Raw genomic sequence first — 26017 nt, 5'->3', positions numbered from 1 at the left:
TGATGCTAGACTTGCAGACTCTACACAAGTGTGAAGAAATAAAAATTTCTGTTGTTTAAGCCACATAGTCCATGGTATTTTGTTATGGCAGCCCAAGTTGACTAATACTGGCAGTCTGTATCCACTCCAGACCCTTGTAGTTCACAACCTAGCAAGGGCATTGATGCCCAAATAACAGTCCACGAGGGCCATAAGAGAACTACAAAGTGCTTTGGAGGCCAAGAATGGCTACTCATAGAGAAGGAAAATTCTGAAATGTGAAGATTATGGATAGGATTTCTAGGTAACAAGCATAGTGAGAAAAGCCATAAAGATGCAAGGGCATGAGGCATGTAGAGAAACTAGCAGACATGTGATTCAGTTGGAGCTCAGGGGATGAGAGATAGGGATGAGACGATGGTCTGGAAAGATAACCTGCATCCTGCTGGTAGAGGGCACTGAAGGCAGAATAGGGAGTTAGGTTTTTACTCAGTGAGCAGTGGTGAGTCATTGAAGGTTGATGAGCAAAGGCAGGACTCAAAGAGAACATTTTAAACAGATGTGTTCTCACTTTTGTTTGCAGGTGATGGGTGCCACTAGAGTCAAGTATCAGATGAACCCAAAAAGAGCTGGGAGGCTGGTGACAATGTGAAAGCCTTTTCTCAGAAAATGTAATAATTGAGGCAGTAGCCACACCGCTAGGGAACATCTCCAAACATCTGTCACTAGACTTTCTAAGCTACAGACACATGAACAGGTTAGGGAGTCATTATTTCCCAGCCAAGTCATTGAAATGCAAAGGCCCTGGGTGGAGCTCTGGTGATGTAATTCCAAACGCTGGGACTTCCATCTCAACACAGAGGGGATAACACCCCTAAGTCCTGCCCCCACTCTCTATCCCACACCTATTTATCTCTGGAAATCAATCATCAGTTCCTTCCTTCCTTCCTTTTTCTTTCTTTCTTTCCTTTTTTCTTTCTTTCCTTCCCTCTTTCTTTCTTTTCTTTTCTTTTTTCTTTCTTTCTTTCTTTCTCTTTCTTTCTTCCTTTCTTTCTTTCCTTCCTTCTTTCCTTCCTTCCTCTCTCTCTTCTCTTCTCTTTTCTTTCTTTCTTTCTTTCTTTCTTTCTTTCTTTCTTTCTTTCCTTCTTTCTTTCTTTCTTTCTTTCTTTCTTTCTTTCTTTCTTTCTTTCTTCTCTCTCTCTTTCTCTCTTTCTTCTTTTCTTGGCCTCAAGTGACCCTCCTCCCTCAGGCTCCCCAGTAGCTGGGACCATAGGCACCCACACCCAGTTATTTATTATTTTTTTTAATTTTTGTGGAAACAAGATCTCACTCTGTTGCCCAGGCTGGTGTTGAACTCTGGGGCTCAAGAGATCCTCCTTCCTCAGCCTCCCAAAGTGCCAAGATTACAGGCATGAGCCTCCGTGCCTGGCCACTCATCCGTTTTTTATCCCTTTTCCTAATCTGCAAAACAAAGGTAACTGCTTATGGCTTCCCAGAAACATTCAAAAGTCAAAAGACTTCCAGAGAGAGAGAGAGAGAGAGAGAGAGAGAGAGACAGAGATACAGAAAAGCACTAGACACTTGACTTGCTGACTTTTTGAATCTTTTGTTTTAGCCAAGGAGATCGTCCCCCCTCTGTCCTTCCCCCTCTGTCCTTGTTGTTTTAATCAATGGTAATCCTCCTACCCTTTCCTTCCCTCCCCTCTTCTCTTTTCCCTCAGCTGGCCTCTTTCTCCTCACAAGAATATGACAACAAGAAAGAAAGAGCAAAGGTGAATTCCGGGTCCTCTGCAAAGTGAAGAAATCCCCACCCAGAGCTGGGGGAGCCATGATGATGTCAGAGCAGGTGACCAATTTACAGGCCAGTTTCCTCAGCCACAAACCCTCTTGGCCAGCAGCACAGAGCTGTCTGCAGAACCATTATCACCAGCCTTTAAGAGTAATGTCATGTAGGGCTTGCCTCGCTGCCTCCTGATTTTATAAAGAATCTGCTCTCAGAGACAGCATATGATTGCTTCTCAGCTCAGCGTACTTCCCTGGAGGAGCTGGAAGATCACTCTCCAAGCCTCCCTTTGTTGGAGTGTCTAGAGCAAGGCTGCCCAACAGAAATGTAATGTGAGTCATCTACAGCATTCTACATGTTCTAGTCACCACGTTTTTTGTTTGTTTTTTGAGACAGAGTCTCACTCTGTTGCCCAGGCTGGAGTGCAGCGGCGCCATCTCAGCTCACTGCAGTCCCCATCTCCAGGGCTCAAGTGATCCTCCTGCCTCAGCCTCCCAAGTGGCTGGGACTACAGGTGTGAACCACTATGTCTGGCTAATTGTGCAATGTTTGTAGAGATGGGGTTTCACCATGTTGCCCAGGGTGCTCTCAAACTCCTGGGCTCAAGCGATCCACCCACCCGTCTCCCAAAGTGAGGGATTATAGGCATGAGCCCCACCACGCTCAGCTCCCACTTTTAAAAAGTAAAAAGAAAAAGATAAAAGTCAACTTTAATAACATATCTTATTTAACCCAAAATATACCTGAAATATAATTTCAACACCAAAGAAATATTTTAAAATTACTAATGCGATAACTTACATACTTTTTCTCATACTGTGTCTTCAAAGACCGTCTCTCATATAAATATATATATATATATATATATGTATATATATATAGAGAGAGAGACAGACAGACAGACAGACAGACTCTCTCTCTATTGCCCAGGCTGGAGTGCAGTGGCGCAATCTTGGCTTGCTACAGCCTCTGCCTCCCGGGTTCAAGCGATTCTCCTGCCCCAGCCTCCTAAGTAGCTAGGACTACAGGCACCTGCCACCACGCCCGGCTACTTTTTGTATTTTTTTTTTTTTTTTTTTTTTGAGACGGAGTCTCGCTCTGTCACCCAGGCTGGAGTGCAGTGGCCCGCTCTCTGCTCACTGCAAGCTCCGCCTCCCGGGTTCGCGCAATTCTCCTGCCTCAGCCTCCCGAGCAGCTGGGACTACAGGCGCCCGCCACCTCGCCCGGCTTATTTTTTTGTATTTTTAGTAGAGACGGGGTTTCACCATGTTAGCCAGGATGGTCTCGATCTCCTGACCTCGTGATCCGCCCGTCTCGGCCTCCCAAAGTGCTGGGATTACAGGCTTGAGCCACTGCGCCCGGCCCTACTTTTTGTATTTTTAACAAAGATGGGATTTCACCATGTTGGTCAGGCTGGTCTCGAACTCCTGACCTCATGATCCGCCCGCCTCGGCCTCCCAAAGTGCTAGGATTGCAGGCGTGAGCCAATGCACCCAGCCTCATGTATATTTTATACTTAAAGCATCTCAGTGCAGACTAGGCACCGTTCAAATGCTCAACAGCCACATGTGGCTAGTAGCTACCACATTAGACAGCACACTTCTTGCAATCAGTTCTGAACTCAGGTGTTGGGGTCACCCAGACCTACAGTCATCTCAGGAAGCAAAGCAAATGTCACCCATATGAATGTCATATAAATAAATATATGGGAAACAGGAAATTCAGCAGGACACGGTGGGCAGTGATCATGGGGTCAAATAAGCTTCACATAATTGAGGCAACACATCTCTAGAGGTCCACCAATATGACATTTAGAAATGTTATTTCACCTGGACTGTGACTTTAAGATAGTGAGAGGTTAATTTGGTTGAATCTGTATAATCAAGTCTACAGGAGGGATGTTCCAATGGTCTAAGTCAATGCTTTGCACTCCGAGGAGCACCTAAATGAAGTCAATGTGTTTCCCATCTGACTTATTACTGGGCTCTCTAGGGTCATCTGGACTCTTAATTGGGCCGTCACTCCTAGCCACGGCTTCCGAATTCTTTTTGAGATGGAGTCTCGCTCTGTCTCCCAGGCTGGAGTGCAGTGGCATGATCTCGGCTCACTGCAAGCTCTGCTTCCCGGGTTCACGCCATTTTCCTGCCTCAGTCTCCCGAGTAGCTGAGACTACAAGCGCCCGCCACCAAGCCCAGCTAATTTTTTGTATTTTTAGTAGAGACGGGGTTTCACTGTGTTAGCCAGGATGATCTCGATCTCCTGACCTCATGATCCACCTGCCTCAGCATCCCAAAGTGCTGGGATTACAGGCGTCGGCCACTGTGACCGACCCCAAATTCTTGTTTGGAATCACAGTCACTTGATATCATGCTGCCCCAGCTCAGCCCATGCCTGACCGGGCATCTGGATTCCCCAGAAGCAGACCTCCTGTGCTAGTGACGTAAGGGAGCAGGGGAGTAAATCAAGGTGGGGAGGAAGCCCAGCAAGACAAGAATCATGCAAAGTGTCTTCAGCCTGATCCCGCAGGGACCTCTGGAAAAGACACTTCTGAGTTGTCCTACCAGGAGGCAAGGGCCATGATACTCTCTGGCCGCCCTGACTGTCTTTGGTTACAGGCGCTCCACGAGAAGGTAAATTCTCCAGCACGTCTGGCTTTGTGTGTGTGTGAGTTTGCATGTGCACAAGCAAAGGGACTTCCAGGAGCCTGGGGAGGGCAGGGGAAAAAGAGCGGCCACCTGGCTGTTGGCAGGCAGAGGAGAGACTGGTGTCTAGTCTGGGCTCTGATGCTCACTCATTGTGTGACTTAGTACAAGTGAGTGAACCTCAGCTTCCTCACCTGTAAAATGGTGTAATAATAGTCCCCATCTCGGTGAGCTGCACAGAAGTATAAGAAAGATGAAGTACACCAAGGCGTTAGCACGATACCTGGAACCTCATCAGCATTCATTCGGGGGAGGTATTTTGGACCAGATCAGAGGAATCTTGGCAGGTTGGTGGGAGACACGAAGGGGTAAGTGGACCAAGCACCACACTGACACACAACCATTATCTCACCGGCATTTGGCCAGGTGTGTATCAGGTAACTGCGTGTCCGAGTTGCTGCACTGCTGTGGACCATCCATCCAGAGCAAGCGTAGGGGCTAGCGCTGTGTACAGATCGGCCCAAACACCTCAGCTCAGTTCATGGGAGAGAAAGAAAGTGCCCTCAAGACAGTGTCCTTCTCCCTAGGGATCTTTTTACCAGCCTTGACTCCCCAAGTTCCAGCATTTCTCTGTCTCCTTTGAAATATTTTCATGAGTTTTCTGCCACTTAAATACACTCCTTTGGCCATGGCCACCATGCTGAACATGGATAAGATGAAACTAAGGGAAAATCTACATATTCCTCATAGATTGAACTCCCAGGCCTCCTGCTGCTCCCCCAGGAGATCTATGGACACACTTGGGCAAAGCTTGGTCCCCATGGGTTGGCAGCAATAGAATGGGGACCAGGACCTAGGGCTTCAGGCTCTGAATCAGGAGCTCAGCAGTGCACGAAAACCAAGAAAATCAGCAGGAGTTCAAGGCATTTTTGGGGCGTCAACTCAGTGTCAGCGCTCAGTGGACCAGCCTGAACTTTGCTGTCTGAGAACACAGCTGAGTTGGTTGCTGACAACTTACCCCGTGGCATACATGCAAGATATTGTGTAATAAAAACACTCTCTAGAAAGACACTGACCAATTCTCATGAGATTGTTGTAAAACAGAGGTAGCTAGGAGGATCCTCATTTTACAGCAGAAACAATCTCACAGCAGTGTACCAGTTGCCCAATACTTGGGCAGTGAGTCAGTGCCGACCCCAAAATAGAGCCTGACCCAGCAAGCTTGTCTCCCACAACAGTCATGAAAATATTCACAGGCCCAAGACTCTCCCAGCATGAAGTCGCAAACACGGCCTGGCTGCACGCCTCTCTAGTCTCCACCAGGATTCTGCACCTCAGGTCTCTGCCAAACATCGCCTTCTCAGAGATGCTCTCCCCTGCAATCCCCCGAATCTAAAATCGCCACTCCTTTACCTCTTCACTTCCTTTATTTTTGTTCATAGCTCTGCACATCCTGAAATTAGATTACCTGTTTGCTAACTATTGTCACCCCACTAGCATGCCAGCTGAGTGAGGGTGTGCCATGCTCAGCAATGTATCTAAGGGCCAGAGCAGTGCCACCACCAAGTAGGGATGGTCCCTAGAGAAAGTGAGTGAATGAATGAATGAATCAACGAACTTGGCCTTCCTAGTCCCTTTGCACTTGCTTTTGACAGGAATCTGTACCTCCAAGAATTATCAAACATCCCTGGAGGATGAGGCCCTCCACTGCCACTAGGGAACTCCTATCCAGGGCCTAGACACTCCCGAGTCCAGGGCCTAGAGCTTGAAGAGGACACTCAAGCATTTGACTTACCTGCACTACTTCAATGCGTTCTGCAAGCTCCTGTAGTTCCTAAACTTCACCAACTCAGAATATTTCACCCAGCCCAACTCCGTTATAGCTGACCCCTTCCCTAGAACTCCAGACCTCTGAACTCTCTGCCTCCTGTAACCCTAATTCTAACCCTATAAACAAATACCCACCCCATAACCCCCATTATGTCACTCCTACACCAGCTGCACCCCTGTCTGCCCCCTGTTCTGTTCTTCCTCTGATTTCTTCACCATCCCCGTTTATACCAGGAATGAACTCCCCTGTTTCACTGAGATATTCTGTGTTGGGGTGGCTTCAACATTAGTTGCAAAATGAGTTAAATTCTACTTAAGAATACAATGTCCATATGTATACAATCTGTTTAAAAGTTTTTTAAAGTAGTCAGCATGTACTACACAATGAACACTATTGTTAAGAAAGGATTATTGGATATAAACACAATGAAGTCAATCAAAGGGGGTTCCATTGCAAAGAAAGCAGGGAGTCAGCAGATGGAAGCGTGACCCAGCATGACATGGCATCTCTCTCTATGGTCCCTAGCACCACTTAGTTCAAGACACCAAAACCTGAGCCAATACTAACCAAGGGAAGCCCAGAAACACTCAGCTCTGCCCTGTTTCTGAGCTCAAGCTGTCCCCTAAGTTTTATCATATGGACCCTGTATCAATGCTAAAGTCCTGCTTACATCCTTGGCCTCAGATACTCCAGCCTCAAGAGGTGGATCTCAAAGTGTGTTCCCTGAACAAACTGCATCAGAACCTTTGGGTGCTTATTCAGAATGCAGAATCCTGTACCCCACCTACCTTAGACTTAGTGAAGCCAAATCTCTAGCAGTAGGGCTGGAGGTATGTATTTAATTAGGTGCCCTAGCTCCGACCCATAATTCCTTTGCAAAACAAACTTTGAGAACCTCTGCCCTAGAAAGAGGTCACCCCTACTTCTCAACACAGGCCTCCTCCTGAGAAGGAGATTGAACGAAGGTCAAAGTCATGGAAACAATTAGCCATAGTGCTGGGAAAGATATGTTTCTGGAAAGTCCTCCCTCACTATGGATCCTTCCTTTCCTCTTCTGAGACACAGCCTTCCTAGAATTCCAGGAGGCCTACGGCTACCTCCTGAATCAGGTGGCAATCTCATTCGTTTGCCAGCTTTGCTCCAAACTGACAGAGGAGCTGGAAGCCTAGAGTTGCCCCAACTTGACTCTAAGCATCAGCAATCCTCAAAAGAACTCCCTTCTGTGGGCCAGGCGCTGTGGCCCATGCCTGTAATCCCAGCACTTTGGGAGGCTGAGGCAGGCAGATCGCAAGGTCAGGAGTTCGAGACCAGCCTGACCAACATAGTGAAACTCCGTTTCTACTAAAAATACAAAAAATTAGCCGGTAATCTCAGCTACTTGGGAGGCTGAGGCAGGAGAATTGCTTGAACCCGGGAGGCAGAGGTTGTAGTGAGCCAAGGTCACACCACTGCACTCTAGCCTGGGCAACAGTGTGAGACTCCATTTCAAAAAAAAAAAAAAGAACTACCTTCTGCCAAGCTTCTTGCCCTAGAAGCTCACTCCTCAAGGACACTGCCCATGGCCCCTATGGAGATGAAAACTGTAGCCAGGGAAGCAGTTCCTAGGGAAGCAGAATCCTTCTAAGTCCCACCAGACCGTTACTGATGCCTCAGTCCGCCATGAAACTCAGCCATTCAAGTTTATGACAGAAAGAAGGGCTTGCTCTGTCTGCAAGATCAGAAAGATAGAACATCAATTACAACAAATACTTGTGGTCAGGCTTTAGTGATGATACAGTCACAAAGATACAACGGACAGTTTTTGTTTCGTCTGCCCAACTTACTCCTGTCTCTTTTAGTAGGAGCACCCAGATCTTCCACTGGGAATCACCCCCCTCCAATATCAGGCTGAGAGATATGGGTGAAGCTAGCCTCACCTCTTAGACCAGTGGTGAGCCCCGTTCAAGTCCTATATTACGTGCCCCAAGCCACAGTGATTGGTTCAGGGATGGGAATAGGAAGAAGTCAATTCAATTGGAGCCAATTCCAGAACTTTCTCTGGAATTACTGAGAAAGAGAAGCTGTCTCTTCCCACCAGAATTGCTGAGCTGGTGGAAATGAAAGTTTGGAGATGCTGGCTACCTGCTTGTCCTCATGTGTGAAGACATTCCCTGAGAGAGAAACCCACACAGAGGAAAGCGGAACTAAGAAGGAGAGAGAAACTGAGTCGTGGTAACATTACTTTGAGCACAAGGACCCAACTATACCTGAAACCATTACCCCAGACTGTTTTTAAATTCCATGAGCAAACAAATTCTTTTTTCTCCCTTTATACTTGGACCAGTTTGAGCTGAATGTCTGTCGCTGGCAGGGTGGAGTGATACAATCGGACAAAAGAAACCCTAGCGATTCTCTGAATTGGAACTCCAGGTCCGTTTTTGTTGTTTGTTTGTTTTGAGACAAGATCTTTCTGTTGCCCAGATGGCCTCAAACTCCTGGCCTCAAGCAATCCTCCCACCTCAGCCTCCGAAGTAGCTAAGACTGCAGGCACATGCCACCACACCCAGCCCCATTGATGATTACCCTAAGCCCTTCTACCTGAGAGTTTAACTTACAAAACATGGGGGTTATTCTTTACCTTCTTTTGCTTTTGTTTTTACGCATCTTCCACCTCCTTCCTGAAGATGAAACCTGGCTTCCCCTAACAAAACCCCACTTCCCTCCCAACCGAACGAGGTCGGCTGAGATTCTCACTTCCCCTCTTGGCCTGGAGCAGGGTCCGCATTTGCGCTCACCATCCACCTCCACATCTTGACCAGGCTATTGCCCAGAGACTCCACATCACCCCCCTTTCCCGAACACTTTCCAGTCCCACCTCCAGGACTCTGTGGCTTCCCTGTGACCATGTCATTGTCCAGAAGCCAGGGATCAGCCTCTGCTTAAAGATTTTTTTTCTGAGCCTTCCCTGGTTCTAACCACTTAGAAATTGGCGAGTTGGCACTGGTCCCAATCTTCACCCCAAGGTATTCAAATGCTAAGGCTCCTCCAGTCATAAAAGTTATCTCTTGTGACAGGCGAAGATGATCATACGTGCGTTCTAGGCTGCTCCCTCTGCCAGCTGCCACAGAGGAATCTGGACTGCCAGGCCTGTCCCTTGGACTTTCATGACACAGAATCCAGAGGGAAAGGGACAGAAGACAGGAGCTCCTCCAGCTGGGGATGGGGAGCAGTTATGAATCTAGACGTGAAGGAGGAGCTGCCACAGTTGGGCTACACGCAGGAGTGCACAGGCCAGGCTTGACTTGAGCTAAAATCCAGTGCCCCCGACACCTGCCAAGCCTTGTGCACTAATGTGGATTGCAACCCCCAGAAAGGGGCCCCCATTTCTAATTGGTCCTCCCAGGTAACTTATTTACATTCAAAGGAAGAAGCTGGGTGTGGTGGCACACGCCTGTAGTCCCAGCCACTTGGGAGGCCAAGGCAGGAGGATCACTTGAGGCTACGAGTTCAAGTCCAGCCTGGGCAACATAGCAAGACTCTAAAAAACACAAAACAAAAACAAAAAAACAATCAAAGGAAGGCACCCTAAAAGCCAGCAGTGGTCTTTATGAGACACATGGATAAGAGAGGGGAACATATTTTAATAACAGCTGTGGCTGTGTCTCCAAGGTGTTCAAAAATTGCAAGTTCAGAACTTGAGTTGTTTTGTTTCTGAGCTTTGCTCTAAAATGAGATAGCCCAGGCAGGTGAAGGGTTGATAAGGTTAGACCACTTTCTCTTTCTCTTTACAATCTTGAGGCTCAGAACTGGCCCTCGGCAAAGAGTGGAGTCAGTTTGCTTTGTGTTCCAGCCCTCCTAACCTCACTTCCCCCTACCCTTCCCTGCTGGGCAGTGCTGCCTCTCCCTCGTGCTCTCTGTGGCCTGGCTGCCCTGCGGGCCCGCAGAGAGGACTGTGAATGTTGCTGGAGGCCTTCTCGCCATCCACACTGCCTACACCTTAATTCCAACCCTCATCTCCTCTCACTGCAGTTTCTTACGACTTACCTGAGGGTCTGCCTAGATTGATGGGACCCTCCATACCCACAGTGCAAAGGATTATTTTAATGGAGATCTTGGATCACATCTCTTTTCTGCTTAAAGACTCTTCCATGGCTTCCCACTGTCTGTAAGTCATGTTTCAAACTCCTCAACTTCACCCAGCAAAACCTTTCCCGGTCTGACCATGCCTATCTCTCACCCTTATTGGCCTATGCATGTCCTTTATTCCACCCTACTTTTCTACCTGTGGTTACACTGCGTGGCACCTTCCCAGATGTGTATCTCTTTGCCTAGAATGCTCCTCTCTTTTCCTTTCTCCCCTCTGGCCCCTTCTGGCCAATGCCTACTCATCCTTCAAAACTCCGTTCAGATATCACCTCTGCCAGGAAGACTTCTCAGACTGCTCTTTCTTCAGTCTGATTCAGTGCCCTTCTGTATGCTCCTATAGCTCCCATATAGCAAACCTCCCATGGCCCCTGCGCTGAGCTCCACCATAACCCACAGAGCTCCGCCATAGCCCCCGCGCTGAGCTCCACCATAGCACTTATCATCCTGTACAGTAAACATCAATTTACTTATCGCTCTGTCCTAACTAGATTATGACTTCCAGGTCAAGCAGGAACCATAATTTATTCATCGTTGTAAACTCTGTGCCTGCCACAGAGTAGGCACTTAATAAATTTGTGTCAAATGGATGGATACATGGATGGATGGATGGATGGATGGATGGATGGATGGATGGACGGACGGATGGACGGATGGATGGAAATTCCTAAATTCACTCAGCACTGTAGTTCTGAAAGTTTAACATTTTGCATTCTTTCCCCTCCAAGTATTTTCACATTAAGAGAGATAATACTGGCCAGGCATGGTGGCTCAAGCCTGTAATCCCAGCACTTTGGGAGGCCGAGACAGGCAGATCATCTGAGGTCAGTAGTTCAAGACCAGCCTGGCCAATATGGCGAAACCCCATCTCTACTAAAAATACAAAAACGATCTTGGTGTGGTGACCTGTAATCCCAGCTACTTGGGAGGCTGAGGCAGGAGAATAGCTTGAACCCGGAAGATGGAGGTTGCAGTGAGCCAAGATCGCACCACTACACTCCAGCCTGGGTGACAGAGCGAGACTCCATTTCAAAAAAAAAAAGAGAGAGAGAGAGAATACTATGCAATGTTCCTTAACTGAAAGCCTGCTAATCATCGGTGGAACACTGGAGGAGCTTGGGAGGAATGAGGATTTTCATAGCAGTTACTAAGAATTCTCTCCCCCTCCATCTCCAGGCCAATCTGCTAATGAGACAGGCATCATCTGCCAACCCAGCCTGCTATCCTGAGTTTTAAAGACACTGCTAGTCACCTGACACTTTCCTAACTTTCCCTAATCTCTGTCCTATTTTTTTGTGTTGTGTCCGCTATACACAATAATACAATAAAATTCCACCTTCCAGGAGTTATCCACTGGGCCTCTGCTTCTCCCATAATTCCCCCAACACCAAAACGCCCTTGACACTCAGCCCTCTATAAACCTGAGCTTACTCTACAAGACACATGATCTTTTCAATCCAATAAGGTCTTACTTCACTCCGGACCTGAATCATTATATGCAAAACTGCTGAGTGTCTATTATTTATTATAGATCCCAGAGCATCTCTTCAGAAAGGGCTGTGATGCAACCTCTTAGTTTTGGTTTGATTGTGTTTTAAAGCCATAGCACGAGGCCGGGCATGGTAGCTCACGCCTGTAATCCCAGCACTTTGGGAGGCCGAGGCAGGCGGATCACCTGAGATCAAGAGTTTGAGACCAGCCTGGCCAACATGGTGAAACCCTATCTCTACTAAAAATACAAAATTAGCCGGGCATAGTGGCACCCGCTTGCAGTCCCAGCTACTCGGGAGGCTGAGGCAGGAGAATCGCTTGAACCTGGGAGGTAGAGTTTGCAGTGAGTTGAGATCAGGCCATTGCACTCCAGCCTGGGTGACAAAAGTGAAACTCAGTCTCAAGAAAAAAAAAAAAGCCATAGCAGTATCAGCACTCTTGTAATTATTGTGACCTTAAAGTTTTCCATAGAGGTTAAATACAATAAAAGAATGCTGGCCTTTACAGCTGGCAGAGGACTTGTAGGTTGCCTAAATGATACTCTTTCACAGCAAAGGAGACTTATCTTTATACGGAGATGGCCTCACCAAAAGAATTTAAGAAGGCTTTTACAAAAGAAGCAGAAGTATCATAAAACACAAAACAGTAACAATAAAAATAAGAAGACAAGAATTAAGGAATTAAAGTGGAAGGAGAATATATCACTGAAACCAAGGCTAAGGAAAGTTAACCCACGGAGCTTCCTGACAACCACAGCAAAGGCAAAAGTACGACAAATTGCCTAATAAGAAAGTAAAGCAGTGTTCGTTATTCCTCTTTAGAGGACTTTATTTTTCCTTTTGTCCAGCATCTCTCCATATCGGGAAATTCTCTTCTCCCCACCCAGGCCCCAAATCATGTGACTCAGGTGGGAGCTCTCACGTCAATACAGACCTCTCCACCTTTCTGTCTTCTGCTTGTCTGTCTGTCTGTCTGTCTCTCTCTCTCTCTCTCACACACACACACAGACACACACACGCATGCACGCACAGCTCTTTGGCCAAGGGTGGACTCCTAACCTAGGCTGGGCTGATAATTGTGCCCCACCTCCCTGGCACAGTGATTAGCCTAGGACTGGGTAACTGAATGGAGCTGAGCCAATCAGAGTCTTTCCCAGGGGTTTTTCAAGCCACAGGTAGAGAAGGTCCCTCATTTTCCCTCTAGAGCCAAGGCTAGGAGTCTCATAGCAACCGACAGGCAAACCCCCAACAGTGTGGCAGAAGTCAACCTGAGAAATCCAACCTGAGAGAGAAGCAAAGTGAGGGGTGGAGAAAGAGCACCAGCGCTGCGTGCAAGGGCCTGATTCCCCTTCTCCCTGGGCTCTGCTGCACCCCAGCCCTCCTGTGATTTGATAATGTTACCAAATACCTTTCTCTTTGCCTAAGCTGATTGACTTGATTTCCTATCCCTTGAAACCAAAAGACTGCTCACCAATAAAGGAACATGGAGCAGCACAAATGGATGCTGAGCTCACGGCAGTTTTACCAAAAACACAAAGGCTCTGCATGTGGCCAGTTCTTCTCGTGGACTGTTTTTTGTTTACCATGTTAGATCCTTGTCCTGAAAAAACATTTTCATGGAGAGACAGTTGCATATCCGTGGGTTTGATGCAGAGATAGAGCTTACAACTTGAGCTACGAATGATGAAAATATTTCTCTGTTGTGTTTTAGTTGGGAAGGTTTTTACAAAGCCTGGCATGGAAGATTATTTAAAATTGAAGAATAGATTTTCTAATCTTGATTGAAATAAGATCCACATGCTGTAGACACCAGGGGTAGGGGTGACAGAGATGACACTTCCTTGAAAAATCAAAGGACCTGATCGCACTTCTGCCCTGGTGCAGAACCCCCTCCTCTCCCCACTGCCAGTGCAAAAAAAAAAAAAAAAAGGACTGCAAGAGTCACATTGTATGCAGGTGGTCACATGAGCGACTGCTTGAATCCAGAATATTCTGAGGCATTTTGGATTTTGTATGTGTTCCTTCCCATTTTTCCTGTGATAGCCACATTTGATCATCTTTCCCTTTTCTAAAGTTGCACAATAGCTTCCCACCGAACTCTGTGAGGACTTCCTGCTCTGGCCAGGATGCTACTTAATCAGTGACTGGACCTGCAGGAAGAATATCCAAGTGTTTGTTCACTTCACGCATTTACAGGATGTCTGCTGAGTGCCAACCATTGCAGTGGCGTTAAGGAGAAGAATATGGTGGTCACTGCCTTCACATGGCTTGCATTTTCAACCTGCTTTTAGTCCACCCATGATGGATGATGCCTTCATGCATCCCCACAAGTGTACCCAGGACTACTCACAGTTTTGCAGGGAGCAGAGGAATGAAAGTGCTAATAATTACCTTCTTGCCTATTTGGGTCTCAGGATCCAGATCTCTGATGCCTCTGTGACAAGGGTCATGGAATCCCCTCATAACTGTGTAGTTTTCATGGTACTTTAACATCTATTCTGCTCCTATTGCAGGCCTAGCAAATAGTTTTGAATTGGAAGCCAGTGATACCAAGAAGCCTGGACGGAGGAGAGCCTGCTTGGGTGGAGGCAGGACAAGCAGCAGCAGCCTCCAGCTTCCAGAGACAGCCCTGACAGCAGCACCAGTGGCTGCAGCTGTGCAGCTGTGGCCCCAGCATTGTACAACAGCAGGGAAGAGGCCTGGGTGGCTTCGGGCTGTGGTCCTGGCCCCTGTCTGGCCTCCCTTGCACCTGTTTGTCTTCTGGGTTTGGTTCTCCAAACTTCTGTGGGGATTTTGTGAGTTCCTACTATCATTTACATAAATTTCTCTTCTCAAATAAGCTAGAGTTGATTTCTGTTTCTCAGAACCAAGAAATCTGACTTATTACCACGCATAAAGTGTTGGGGCAAATAAATTAATAAATGAATCCATTTTACTATTTGCATTTCACAACTTGCTGGGATCGGCAGACATACATTGTTAGCCTCACTCTATTGTAGACATCGGTGTTGAGCCTCAGAGAAGCCAAACAATTCCTCCAAGATTTACATAGCCAACAAGTGGCAGAGTCTGGACTGAAATCCCAGTGCCATAAATCTTTTTTTTTTTTTTTTTTTTTTTTTCACAGAATCTCTTGCTCTGTCGCCCAGGCTGGAATGCAGTGGCATGATCTCAGCTCTCTGCAACCTCCACCTCCCGGGTTCAAGCGATTCTCCTGCCTCAGCCTCCCAAGTAGCTGGGACTACAGGCGCACAACACTGCACGCGGTTAATTTTTGCATCTTTTAGTAGAGACGGGGTTTTGCCATGTTGGCCAGGCTGGTCTTGAACTCCTGATCTCAGGTGATCCACCAGCCTCAGCCTGCCAAAGTGCTGGGATTACATGCATGAGCCATTGCACCCAGTACCATAAATTCTTTCCGCTATACCAAGTTTCTGGTTCTAGCCGCAGTGATGTTTATTTTCAGAGCACACTCCCTTTTCACCTTGCACACCCTGACCCTGCTTCCTTATTTCTTTTTTAACCCTTTGATCCAGACTGATGTCCTAAGGCATGCTGGGTCCTTGCTGCTACGGAGGCCTGTCACCTCAGCCCCCAGACATAAACTGGAATGAATGTTCCAACAGTATCCTGCCTGTGCATGTATGTATGAGCACAAGGAGGCTCCAATTTTTACATTTCCTCCTCATTTTCAGCTTATGTAGCCTACACTAGCAAAAGAGTCTTGGGGAGCTTAGGGGTCATAGGAAATGACCTGTTAGCAACATTTCTGTTCTCTATAACAAGGCCTGTTTTCAGTTTAGACATCATGGGGAAACCACTCTTCCCATTAAAGTGAGCTCCCCCTAGGATGAAATGGACACCATGCTATCTACTTGACATTATGAAGATTGAATGAAATAAAAAGAATCCAGCAAAGTGCCTGAAAAAATGTTGGCCATCCATATTCCAAACTGAGAAAAAATGCTTAATACAAAGATTACCACATCACTTATAAAAACAAAATACTGGAAGCAGTAAATGTCCACAGTGAGAGAAAGATTTTCATATTATGCCTCTGTTGAAACTGGTAGCAATATAATAAATAGTCATTATGAAAAGTATGGAGCACCATAGGAAAAATATTATAATGAAAAGAGGGGCAAAGCAAGATGCAAAATTGCATGTAAACTCTGGAAAGATATGCATGTGAGAAAAAGTAGACAAATAACACCGAAATGAAAACTGTTAACGTTATCAGAAAGCCCCATAATCCCTTACCCAAAAATCTGGAAGCCAGATGTGCTTTGCCATTCAGAATTCTTTGGATATTAGCATATCTTAAATATTATATAGCACCTCCAGCACTCTTCAATCTAACGCGTTAGTACTTCAGCAGTGAGTACACGAATGTCGCCCTAAGTGGAATAAATGAAGACTGAGGTCGGGAGCAGTGGCTCACGCCTGTAATCCCAGCACTTTGGGAGGCTGAGGCGGGCAGATCACTTGAGGTTAGGAGTTCGAAACCAGCCTGGCCAATATGGTGAAACCCCATCTCTACTAAAAATACAAAAATAAGCCGGGCATGGTGGTGGGCACCTGTAATCCCAGCTACTCAGGAGGCTGAGGCAGGAGAATCGCTTGAACCCGGGAGGTGGAGGTTGCAGTGAGTCGAGATCGTACCACTGAACTCCAGCCTGCGCAACAGAGCAAGACTCCATCTCAAAAAAAAAAAAAAAAAAAAAAAAAAAAGGCTCTGTAAGTAACTTCACCTCAGTTCAGGACAGGTGCCCCAACCTGACAAGTGCCATTCAAATTGGATTTAGCCATGAAATAAGTTATGAAAAATTTTACATTCATCAGCACTTTGGGAATTTTGGAACTGCAGATAAGGGATTATCGATATATAATACTGAAATATTCACAATCATATTGGTTCTGATCCACTATGTTGGAAAATATTAAAAGTGGAACATATAGGGCCTGACCCTGGTGTTAAAATCGTCGGCTTCACTTGAGTTCTCACGTGTACCCACTGTGGCAACAGCAATCCTCAACGCATTTGCTATTAGCCAGATTTTTAATACAGACCTACATGGCCTTAACTCATTTTTGTTTTTCTTGGCGCTTATTCTCTTTTTTAAAAATTTTTTTAAATTTTACTTTAAATTCCAGGATACATGTGCAGAATGTACAGGTTTGTTACATAGGTACGCATGTGCCATGGTGGTCTGCTGCACCCATCAACCCATCATCTAGGTTTTAAGCCCTGAATGCATATTTGTCCTAATGCTCTCCTTCCCCTCGCTCCGCACCCACTGACAGGCCCTGGTGTGTGATGTTCCCCTCCCTGTGTCCCTGTGTTCTCATTGTTCAACTCCCACTTATGAGTGAGAACCTGTGGTGTTTGTTTTTCTGTCCCTGTGTTAGTTTGCTGAGAATGACGGTTTCCAGCTTCATTCATATCCCTGCAAAGGACATGATCTCATTCCTTTTTATGGCTGCATAGTATTCCACGGTGTATATGTGCTTGGCACTTATTCTATCACCTGGACTCACTGACTCTTTTCTAACATCTTACCCCATTACGGAGAAAAACCTCAGGATTACATCTACATGTGGCTTAAGAGTAGTCTCTTGCTCCACTTTTCTGCCATGAAGTAATTGGCTAATATGTAATAATGATTAACAAGTGCATAGATTGTGCTCACAATACCCTTCCCATTCCTGGCCTCATGCCTGATTTTTGTAGCTGGTGGGCAAAGTCCTCTCAACGTAGCCTCAAGGAACCAGACCTAGAGACGGGGTTACAAGACAGGAGCGAGAGTCCAGACAAAGATTCCAGGCAGCAGCATCAACAAAGGAGCTTGCTGTTGACTCAACCTCAGCTTGGAAGCTTTTCTATGCATGTAGGAAGGGCCAGTCATGAGACAGGGCAGAGGAAAGCCTGATAACCCCTCCCCTCATCACTATGATTCCCCTCCCTCTGCCAACTCTGGGAATTACAGCATGGCTGCCCTCACAGGTCACTGTCACTTATAGAGTGTGCCATATTTTGCAGTGAGTTGGGCTTCCCAGATGGTGAGAACCAGTGGTTTAGATGGAGATCCGTCGGGAGACGGCGTTCTTGTGCACTATGCAATGACTTTGGTTTGGAGACATGCCCAAAAGCATTACACAAATGGCATTTTCTTAGTAGACTTCTAAAAAACATGAGTAGACTTTTTTTTTTTTTTTTTTTTTAAGGCAGAGTTTTGCTCTGTCACCAGGCTGGAGTGCAGTGGCAAGATCTTGGCTCACTGCAACCTCCACCTCCCAGATTCAAGTGATTATCCTGCCTTAGCCTCCCCAGTAGCTGAGACTACAGGTGCGTGCCACCATGCCCAGCTAATTTTTGTATTTTTAGTAGAGATGACGTTTCACCATGTTGGCCAGGATGGTCTCAATCTCTTGACCTCATGATCTGCCCGCCTCAGTCTCCCGAAGTGTTGGGATTACAAGTGTGAGCCACCGCACCTGGCTGAGTAGTCTTATAAAATTTAAAAATACGTTATGAATGTTAAATCAATGCTTCCCCAAATGTTTCTGCTGTGAAAATATTTGAATACCTTGATACTGGCTGTTTGACACTTAAACATATGTTATAGATGACTTTTTAAGCTTTATTATCCCTTTTACTTTACTCAGTGTCAGCTATACATTTTTTCCTAACTTCCTCATTCCACTCAAGACTTTAAATAAGCCCCCAAAGGGAAATAAATTGTCTGAGTTACTAATGTAGCCCTGTTTATAGCCACCAGGTTACATTTCTAGGTTGACATATTCCCACTCCATGGTCATCTGACACTACAAATACGTTGTTGAAACTGGTTTTTCTATGTGTGTGGTTGGGGTTTGAATCCGTTTGTGGCAGAGACAATAGGATAACGAGTGGCCAAACAGGTTTTCTCCCTCATATAAAAAAATGACACAAGCCATTGGTTTCATTGTCTCTAACAAAAATCTGAATTGTTACTGGGTAATAACAGCAATTTCTACAAACTTCCTCTGCATTTTCCTTGTTCTTTAGGGGAGTAGGTCTTTGCAAAAATCAGGGGTGATCACACACAAGAGAAGAAGAAAGTAAGACCCGAGGAAATACTGAAAGGCACCAAGGCAAAGAGCTTAACACACTAGCGTTTGTGAATTTCTAATAGTAAAGTGAGCTCAGTGTCCCATGACTACATTGCAAAGCCTTCACCCCACCCCATCCCACCCCAGCAACCATTTGGCTCTTTAGTGCTTGACTCTTTTTTTTTTTTTTTTTTTTTTTTTTGAGACAGAGTCTCACTTTACTCTGTTGCCCAGGCTGGAGTGCAGGGGCGTGATCTCAGCTCCCTGCAACCTCCGCCTCCCGGATTCAATCGATTCTCCTGCCTCAGCCTCCCGAGTAGCTGGGACTACAGGCGCATGCCACCACGCCTGGCTAATTTTTTGTATTTTTAGTAGAGATGGGTTTCACCATGTTAGTGCTTGACTCTTAAATATGAATAGATATCTAAAGACTACCAGATATTTAAGTATAGCCTCTAAAATAAAAGACAGAGGCCAGGTGTGGTGGCTCATGACTGTAATCCTAGCACTTTGGGAGGCCAGGTCAGGAGGATGGTTTGAGCCCAGGAGTTTGAGACAATCTGGGCAACATAGGGAGCCCTTGTCTCTAGAAAATAAATAAATAAATAAATAAATAAATAAATAAATAAATAAATAAAATAGAATAAAAGAGACTAAACAAAGAGAAAAATACAGGGAAACAAACAGTAAAAAAACAAACAAACAAACACAGAAGAGTGGTTTTTAAAAAAATATAAACCTCAAAGAGATTAGGTGAAAATATGACCACATGAAACAAGAACAGGATGTTATAAAAAGGAAGCTTCATAAATAAAACAAGAAAAAAGTCTTGGAAGTTAAAAACTGAGATTCTCAACAGGTTGGAAGATAAAATTGAGAAAAATCTTCCAGAAAGTAAAACAGAAAGGTAAGAGGATGGACAACAGGAGAGAGAAGATGAGAAAGCTAGAGACTGTTCTAGAAGTCCACATCTACTGAGTAAGTGATCCAGAAATAGAGAACAAGGAAAATAGTGACCATGTAATTACCGGGGAGTAATATGAGGAAATATTTAGGATTAAAGGATGTGACTCTCCAGATTAAAAGGGTTCATCAAATGCATAGCAAAATGGTTGGAGTAAAACACACACACACACACATACACACACACACACACACACACACACACACACCCCTCCAAGGCACATCATTGTAAAATATCAAAATGTTATTTAAAATCAAAGAAAGGCCAGGTGTGGCGGGTGGCTCACAGCTGTAATCCCAGCAATTTGGGAGGCCATGGTAGGTGGATCACCTGAAGTCAGGAGTTCGAGACCAGCCTGGCCAACATGGTGAAACCCCATCTCTACTAAAAAAAGTACAAAAACCGGCCGGCCGTGGTGGCTTACGCCTGTACTCCCAGCACATTGGGAGGCCGAGGCGGGCAGATCATGAGGTCAGGAGATCGAGACCATCCCGGCTTACACAATGAAACCCTGTCTCTATTAAAAATACAAAAAAATTAGCCGGGCGTGGTGGTGGGTGCCTGTAGTCCCAGCTACTCGGCAGGCTGAGGCAGGAGAATGGTGTGAACCTGGGAGGTGGAGCTTGCAATGAGCCGAGATTGCGCCACCGCACTCCAGCCTGGGCGACAGAGCGAGACTCCGTCTCAAAAAAAAATTTTTTTTTAAAAGTTAACCGGGCATGGTGGTACACGCCTGTGGTCCCAGCTACTTAGGGTCTGAGGTGGAAGAATTGCTTGAACTCAGGGAGGCTGCAGTGAGTCGTGATCAAGCCACTGCACTCCAGCCTGGGCAACAGACCGAGACCCTGTCTCAAAACAAAACAAAAATATATGCAAGGCCTTAAAAATAACTTCCTATGGGTGGGCGCGGTGGCTCACGCCTGTAATCCCAGCACTTTGGGAGGCCAAGACGGGTGGATCACGAAGTCAGGAGATCGAGACTCTCCTCACTGACAGGGTGAAACCCCATCTCTACTAAAAATACAAAAAATACAAAAAAAAAAAAAAATTAGTCGGACGTGGTGGCGGGCGCCTGTAGTCCCAACTACTCGACAGGCTGAGGCAGGAGAATGGCGTGAACCCAGAAGGCGGAGCTTGCAGTGAGCCGAGATGGTGTCACTGCACTCCAGCCTGGGCGACAGAGCAAGACTCTGTCTCAGAAAATAAGGAAGGAAGGAAGGAAGGAAGGAAGGAAGGAAGGAAGGAAGGAAGGAAGGAAGAAGGGAAGGAGGGAGGGAGGGAAGGAAGGAAGGAAGGAAGGAAGGAAGGAAGGAAGGAAGGAAGAAAGGAAGGGACTTTCCATGCGCTCTTTCTTAGGAAGTTATTTTAGAATGTGCTCATCAGGGTAAGAGGGTAAGAGGAAGATAGGGGTTGAAGAGAGAAGGCTCCATTCAGCATAGCAGACAGTCCCAGGGAATGATGGAGAAGCAGCTGAATCCTAGCCAGTCTGCAAATCCAGGGATATGTAAGATGATACAAGGCAGGAAGATTCTGAGGAAATGGAACTGGTAGATTCTTTGATGCACTGGATCACATGAAAGGTTTTTGTAAGGCTGTGAGCAAAAGACACGCCAAAAACAAAGCAAATGAAAAAATGAGTGAATTAATAACTTCGGGAAAGACAAAAAGGTTTACAAGAAAGGAAATGTTATCATTGAGCAATTTGGCTCAACAGAGAACAAGATTTTCATGAACATAATAATGTAAACCCTTGTTGTGATAACATTATGCTGAAAGATTACAGGGAAGGAAAGCATATGGTAAGAGGGTTAGGTAGAGATACTAAATCCTTATTTGAAATCAGTAAATGATGTCTAAAACAGAAAAATCAAGAAAGAGCAGCATAAGTGTATTTTGCAGAAATATAGAGCTAGTGCCAGAAGAAACAAATAGAAATTGAAAATGGTATCCTTTGGTGCATGAGACAGGGTGGAGGAGGAAAGAGGAATTTTTGTTTTTCATTATAAGCCTTTAAATACTATTTAACACTTTGTTTACTATTTGCGTATCTTTAATAAAAAATAAAATTTAATTATAAAAAAATACATGAAAAACAGAAAGGCAGTGAAGAGAAAATTCACTAAAAAAAGAACTGCAGATGCCCCCTAAATTTATGAAGAGATGTTTGATCTTATTAAAAATAAGAAAAATGTAAATTAAAGCTAAATGGAGATATTCTTTCTTATTTATCAGATTGGTAAAAATGCAACAGTTGGATGACACCCTCTTTTGGTGATGCCGTGGGGGAGTGCAACATGATTCAACCCCGATCAAGGAGAAGTTGCAATAACCGCTAAGACTGCAGATGCATTTGACTCAGCAAACCCCCTTCAAGAAATGTGTATGACAAAAAACCCATGTTTCAGGTTATTCCTTACAACTTTGTTTGTGATAGCAAAATGTGAATTGGAAATGGTCCAAATGTCTGTCCATAGGGGACTGTTTAATAAACTATTGTCGATCCCTTAGTGGAAAGTATTTATTTTCTCAATGAGTAAAGGGAAAAAAATGACATAATTTTACAACCAGCTTCCAGGCCCTCGGAAGCACAGAACGCTGTGTTGAAAGCCTCCCAGACTGGCTGGGCGCGGTGGCTCACGCCTGTAATCCCAGCACTTTGGGAGGCCGAGGTGGGCGGATCACAAGGTCAGGAGATTGAGTCCATCCTGGCTAACATGGTGAAACCCCGTCTCTACTAAAAATACAAAAAACTAGCCGGGTGTGGCAGCAGGTGCCTGTAGTCCCAGCTACTCGGGAGGCTGAGGCAAGAGAATGGCGTGAACCTGAGAGGTGGAGTTTGCAGTGAGCAGAGATTGTGCCACTGCACTCCAGCCTGAGCAACAGAGCAAGACTCCGTCTCAAGAAAAAAAAAGACTCCAAGACAGAGAGACTCTCTGACCTCCCTAAACCTGAGCGTAAAAAGAACCCCTTTCGAAACCTTAGACGTAAAGCAAGAGAGGCAGTGAGACCATGTCAGATTTAACATCAGCCCTAGGTCTAAATCCCAGTTTGGCTACTTTTTATTCGCCGTGACACTCTAGACTTTGGTTCCTCATTGGTAGGCTGGGGATAGGACTCCCTGCCTTGTCAGGTTGCTGTGAGGGTGGAGTGGATGAGAGTGTGTGATACGGAAGCTACAGGGCCTGGCCCACAGTAAGCACTCCACAAACAGGAGTTGATATGAATAGTAGCACCGGAAAAAGAATCCTGTCTCCAGGACAGTATTCATTGTAGAAGGAAAGTCATGTTGGAAATCCCAAGAGAAGAAGGAAAAGTCACTGCTCTGAAGAGAAGAATTGAAGGAATTTCCTCTCATGACCAGGCAGTTTTGGGAGAGGCTCTGTATACACAGTCAGATGCCTACGCCCTCGTGTTCTCCAGCTTCTCATTGCCATCGCCTCCTCTGATGACCGGCAGAGACATTCCCTAAGCATCCTAGATCAGCAGGACTGGAAGGACCCGAGCCCAAATTCCCATTTAGGACGAGAAACCCAAAGACCAGAGAAGACCAGTGATCAACTCAAGGGCACACAGCCAACGGGCTTGGTCCACAGCCAGGTGCACCCACTAACAAAACTGCTTCCAGGTACGCATTTTATGATAGCAAGGGATACAAAAGGATAAACCTAAATGTGCGTCCCCAGGGCATTGAGCTAACTTGACTTTACTCACTCCTAAGAGGGGCTGCAGTCAATGTGAAAGCATGTGATCAAGGTTGGTGGAGAAAGTAATGTGTTTATATCAACCCATTTTGGTGGCTGTGTTACACTTACATTTTACACACTTCCCGTGGAATGAAGCCCCAAACCTAGTGGCAGCTTGCATTGCAGTAACAGGGATTTTTAGAACATACCCAATCCCTGCTCCAGCACTGACCAGATATGTAATGCTGAGTTTTCATTTCGTCATCTGTGAAAGGAGATATCAGCCACCTTCATCATGCTGTTACAAAAATAAAATCAGATAACTGTGTCTGTCTGGCGCACAACAGCCACTACTTCTCTCAAACCTAGATATCCCCTTGTCTTACCGACAGAGGAGACCTAATGAGTCCCACAGCAACCTGCTGATCCTGCTCTATGAATTACAAAGAAAGGTTTTCCCCCAAGCACCTCGAGAGAGAAAGAAAGAAAGAAAGAAAGAAAGAAAGAAAGAAAGAAAGAAAGAAAGAAAGAACTTCCATAATGCTTTCATAGTTTAATCGTTTTCAATTTCCTCAGCCAGAATCAAAAGTTAAGAAGAATCTCATTAAGAAGAATTCTAAGGGTATTTCTTTTCAAGTTCCCAAATACCTTCTTCATTATCCACATTGCCCTTGCAAGCTGGTTCCCCCATGTCCATGCTGATATGGAGAACACCGAATTCAGATGTATTCACTGGGTTCCCGGCACTATACAATTCCTACCCCAGGGACGTGCTCATGGGAAACACCCAATGAGTCATCCTTATCTGAACCAAGCAGAATCAGGAAAAGAATTCCAAGAAAGATATATTGAGCATCCACTTACTATATGCTAGACACTGTATAAGACCCTTTTCACGCTCTTGTTTAATTATGACAACTCTGAAGGTGATCATCGTTGTCCTCACCTTACAGATGACGAAACAGACATTCAGAGCACTTTGTAATTTGCCTAAAGTTTCACTGTCGAGAAGGAGCCAGGTCTCCCGACTTCAGGTCTTCCCACTATGAGACCACCAGTTTATTGTAACTGGAGGCCTCTCCCCTCTAAAGCATCTTTGTAACTGCTTTCCCTTTCCCCCACACTGCTTACACACACAGAAGCCCCTAATTTGTAACAAGTCATTTGATAACTCCAAGAGAGGGGCCACATCCTTTTTCTCTATGTCTGTTGATTAACAAAGACAACATTATGTTTCCAACACATTAGTCAGACCAAGGGGGAAAAAAATCCCCATGACTAGAGTAAATTTCCATCCTTTGGAACAAGGACATATACACAGGTTTACTATAGAATGTAAACATTGCTTTTAAATGATGCTAATCTCTCTTTTAATGTGGCCTAAATCCTAAAATGTAAAGTGTGATAAGCCAGGCACAGCATCTCACACCCGTAATCCCAGCACTTTGGGAGACTGAGGCAGGTGGATCACCTGAGGTCGGGAGTTCAAGACCAACCTGAACAACATGGAGAAACCCCATCTCTACTAAAAATACAAAATTAGCTGGGTGTGGTGGCGCATGCCTGTAATCCCAGCTACTCAGGAGGCTAAGGCAGGAGAATCGCTTGAACCCGGGAGGCGGAGGTTGCAGTGAACCGAGATTGCGCCATTGCACTCCAGCCTGGGCAACAAGAGCGAAACTCCGTCTCAAAAATAAATAAATAAATAAATAAATAAATAAATAAATAAATAAATAAAGTGTGATAGTGTCCTTTCTTCTATTTTAAGTAGACACACGAGCCTTAATATATATGTAAACTGTAAACATCAAGGCCAACTCTTTAAGATTGGACTCTCACACTAACACACCCCTTCCTTGCAACTTGCACCCAATTTGACTCTGGTCCTAGGCATGCTGACCTGAAATAGTTGCTGGCCGCGGCAAGTACCACGCGGTGGCAGGAGAATTCCTGAATGTCCACACACAAGATGACATCTGTCAGAGCGTTTTCCATTCGCAGGGTCTCCAGGCCATTCTGAAGAATTAAGGAGAGTCCCGCGTCGTCAAATTTGACCTTTTCCCCGTTTAGGATCTCCACCAAGTCTCCTCTTTTCTGGGAGGGCTCATCTGTAGAAGGTGCCAGAGGCCCTTCCAAACTCTTCTCAACCACGTCACCCATGGTCCAGGCGCCCCTTTGTCCTGCCATCAACATCGAGACTGAAGGAGCGCCCAAGTGTCAGGCAGGCCCCATTGCAGAAGCTGAGCGGATTTCCTGTGCAGGGCCCTCCACTTATCACCAGCTGTCACACACACATAACAGGAAGTCTCGCACTTTCTCATCCTGTTACTACAAATGCCAGCAACTTCTATTCTTCTTCTTTCTGTGAATAATCACAGGGTTAGAAATTACTTAGAATAGGTGTGTGGGAGGGGGCTCTGGAAGAGGAGTG

The 26017-nt window shown here is 45.6% G+C and overlaps 1 protein-coding gene across 1 annotated transcript in view; it reads right to left on the bottom strand.

Moving 5' to 3' along the window:
* KLHL6 (kelch like family member 6) overlaps window positions 1-25817 on the bottom strand; it is a 75276-nt gene extending 49459 nt beyond the window's left edge. Inside the window, exon 1 of the mRNA XM_007971971.3 lies at window positions 25487-25817. Coding sequence (XP_007970162.1) covers window positions 25487-25779 — 293 coding nt within the window. The 5' untranslated portion in view covers window positions 25780-25817. The remainder of the gene's footprint in view (window positions 1-25486) is intronic.
* Window positions 25818-26017: the final 200 nt, after the last annotated feature.

The sequence above is a fragment of the Chlorocebus sabaeus genome, chromosome 15 (genome assembly GCF_047675955.1).
Source record: "Chlorocebus sabaeus isolate Y175 chromosome 15, mChlSab1.0.hap1, whole genome shotgun sequence".
Classification (NCBI taxonomy): domain Eukaryota; kingdom Metazoa; phylum Chordata; class Mammalia; order Primates; family Cercopithecidae; genus Chlorocebus; species Chlorocebus sabaeus.
Note: the sequence above shows the minus strand (reverse complement) of the source record. Positions and strands in the feature narration are given on the sequence as shown.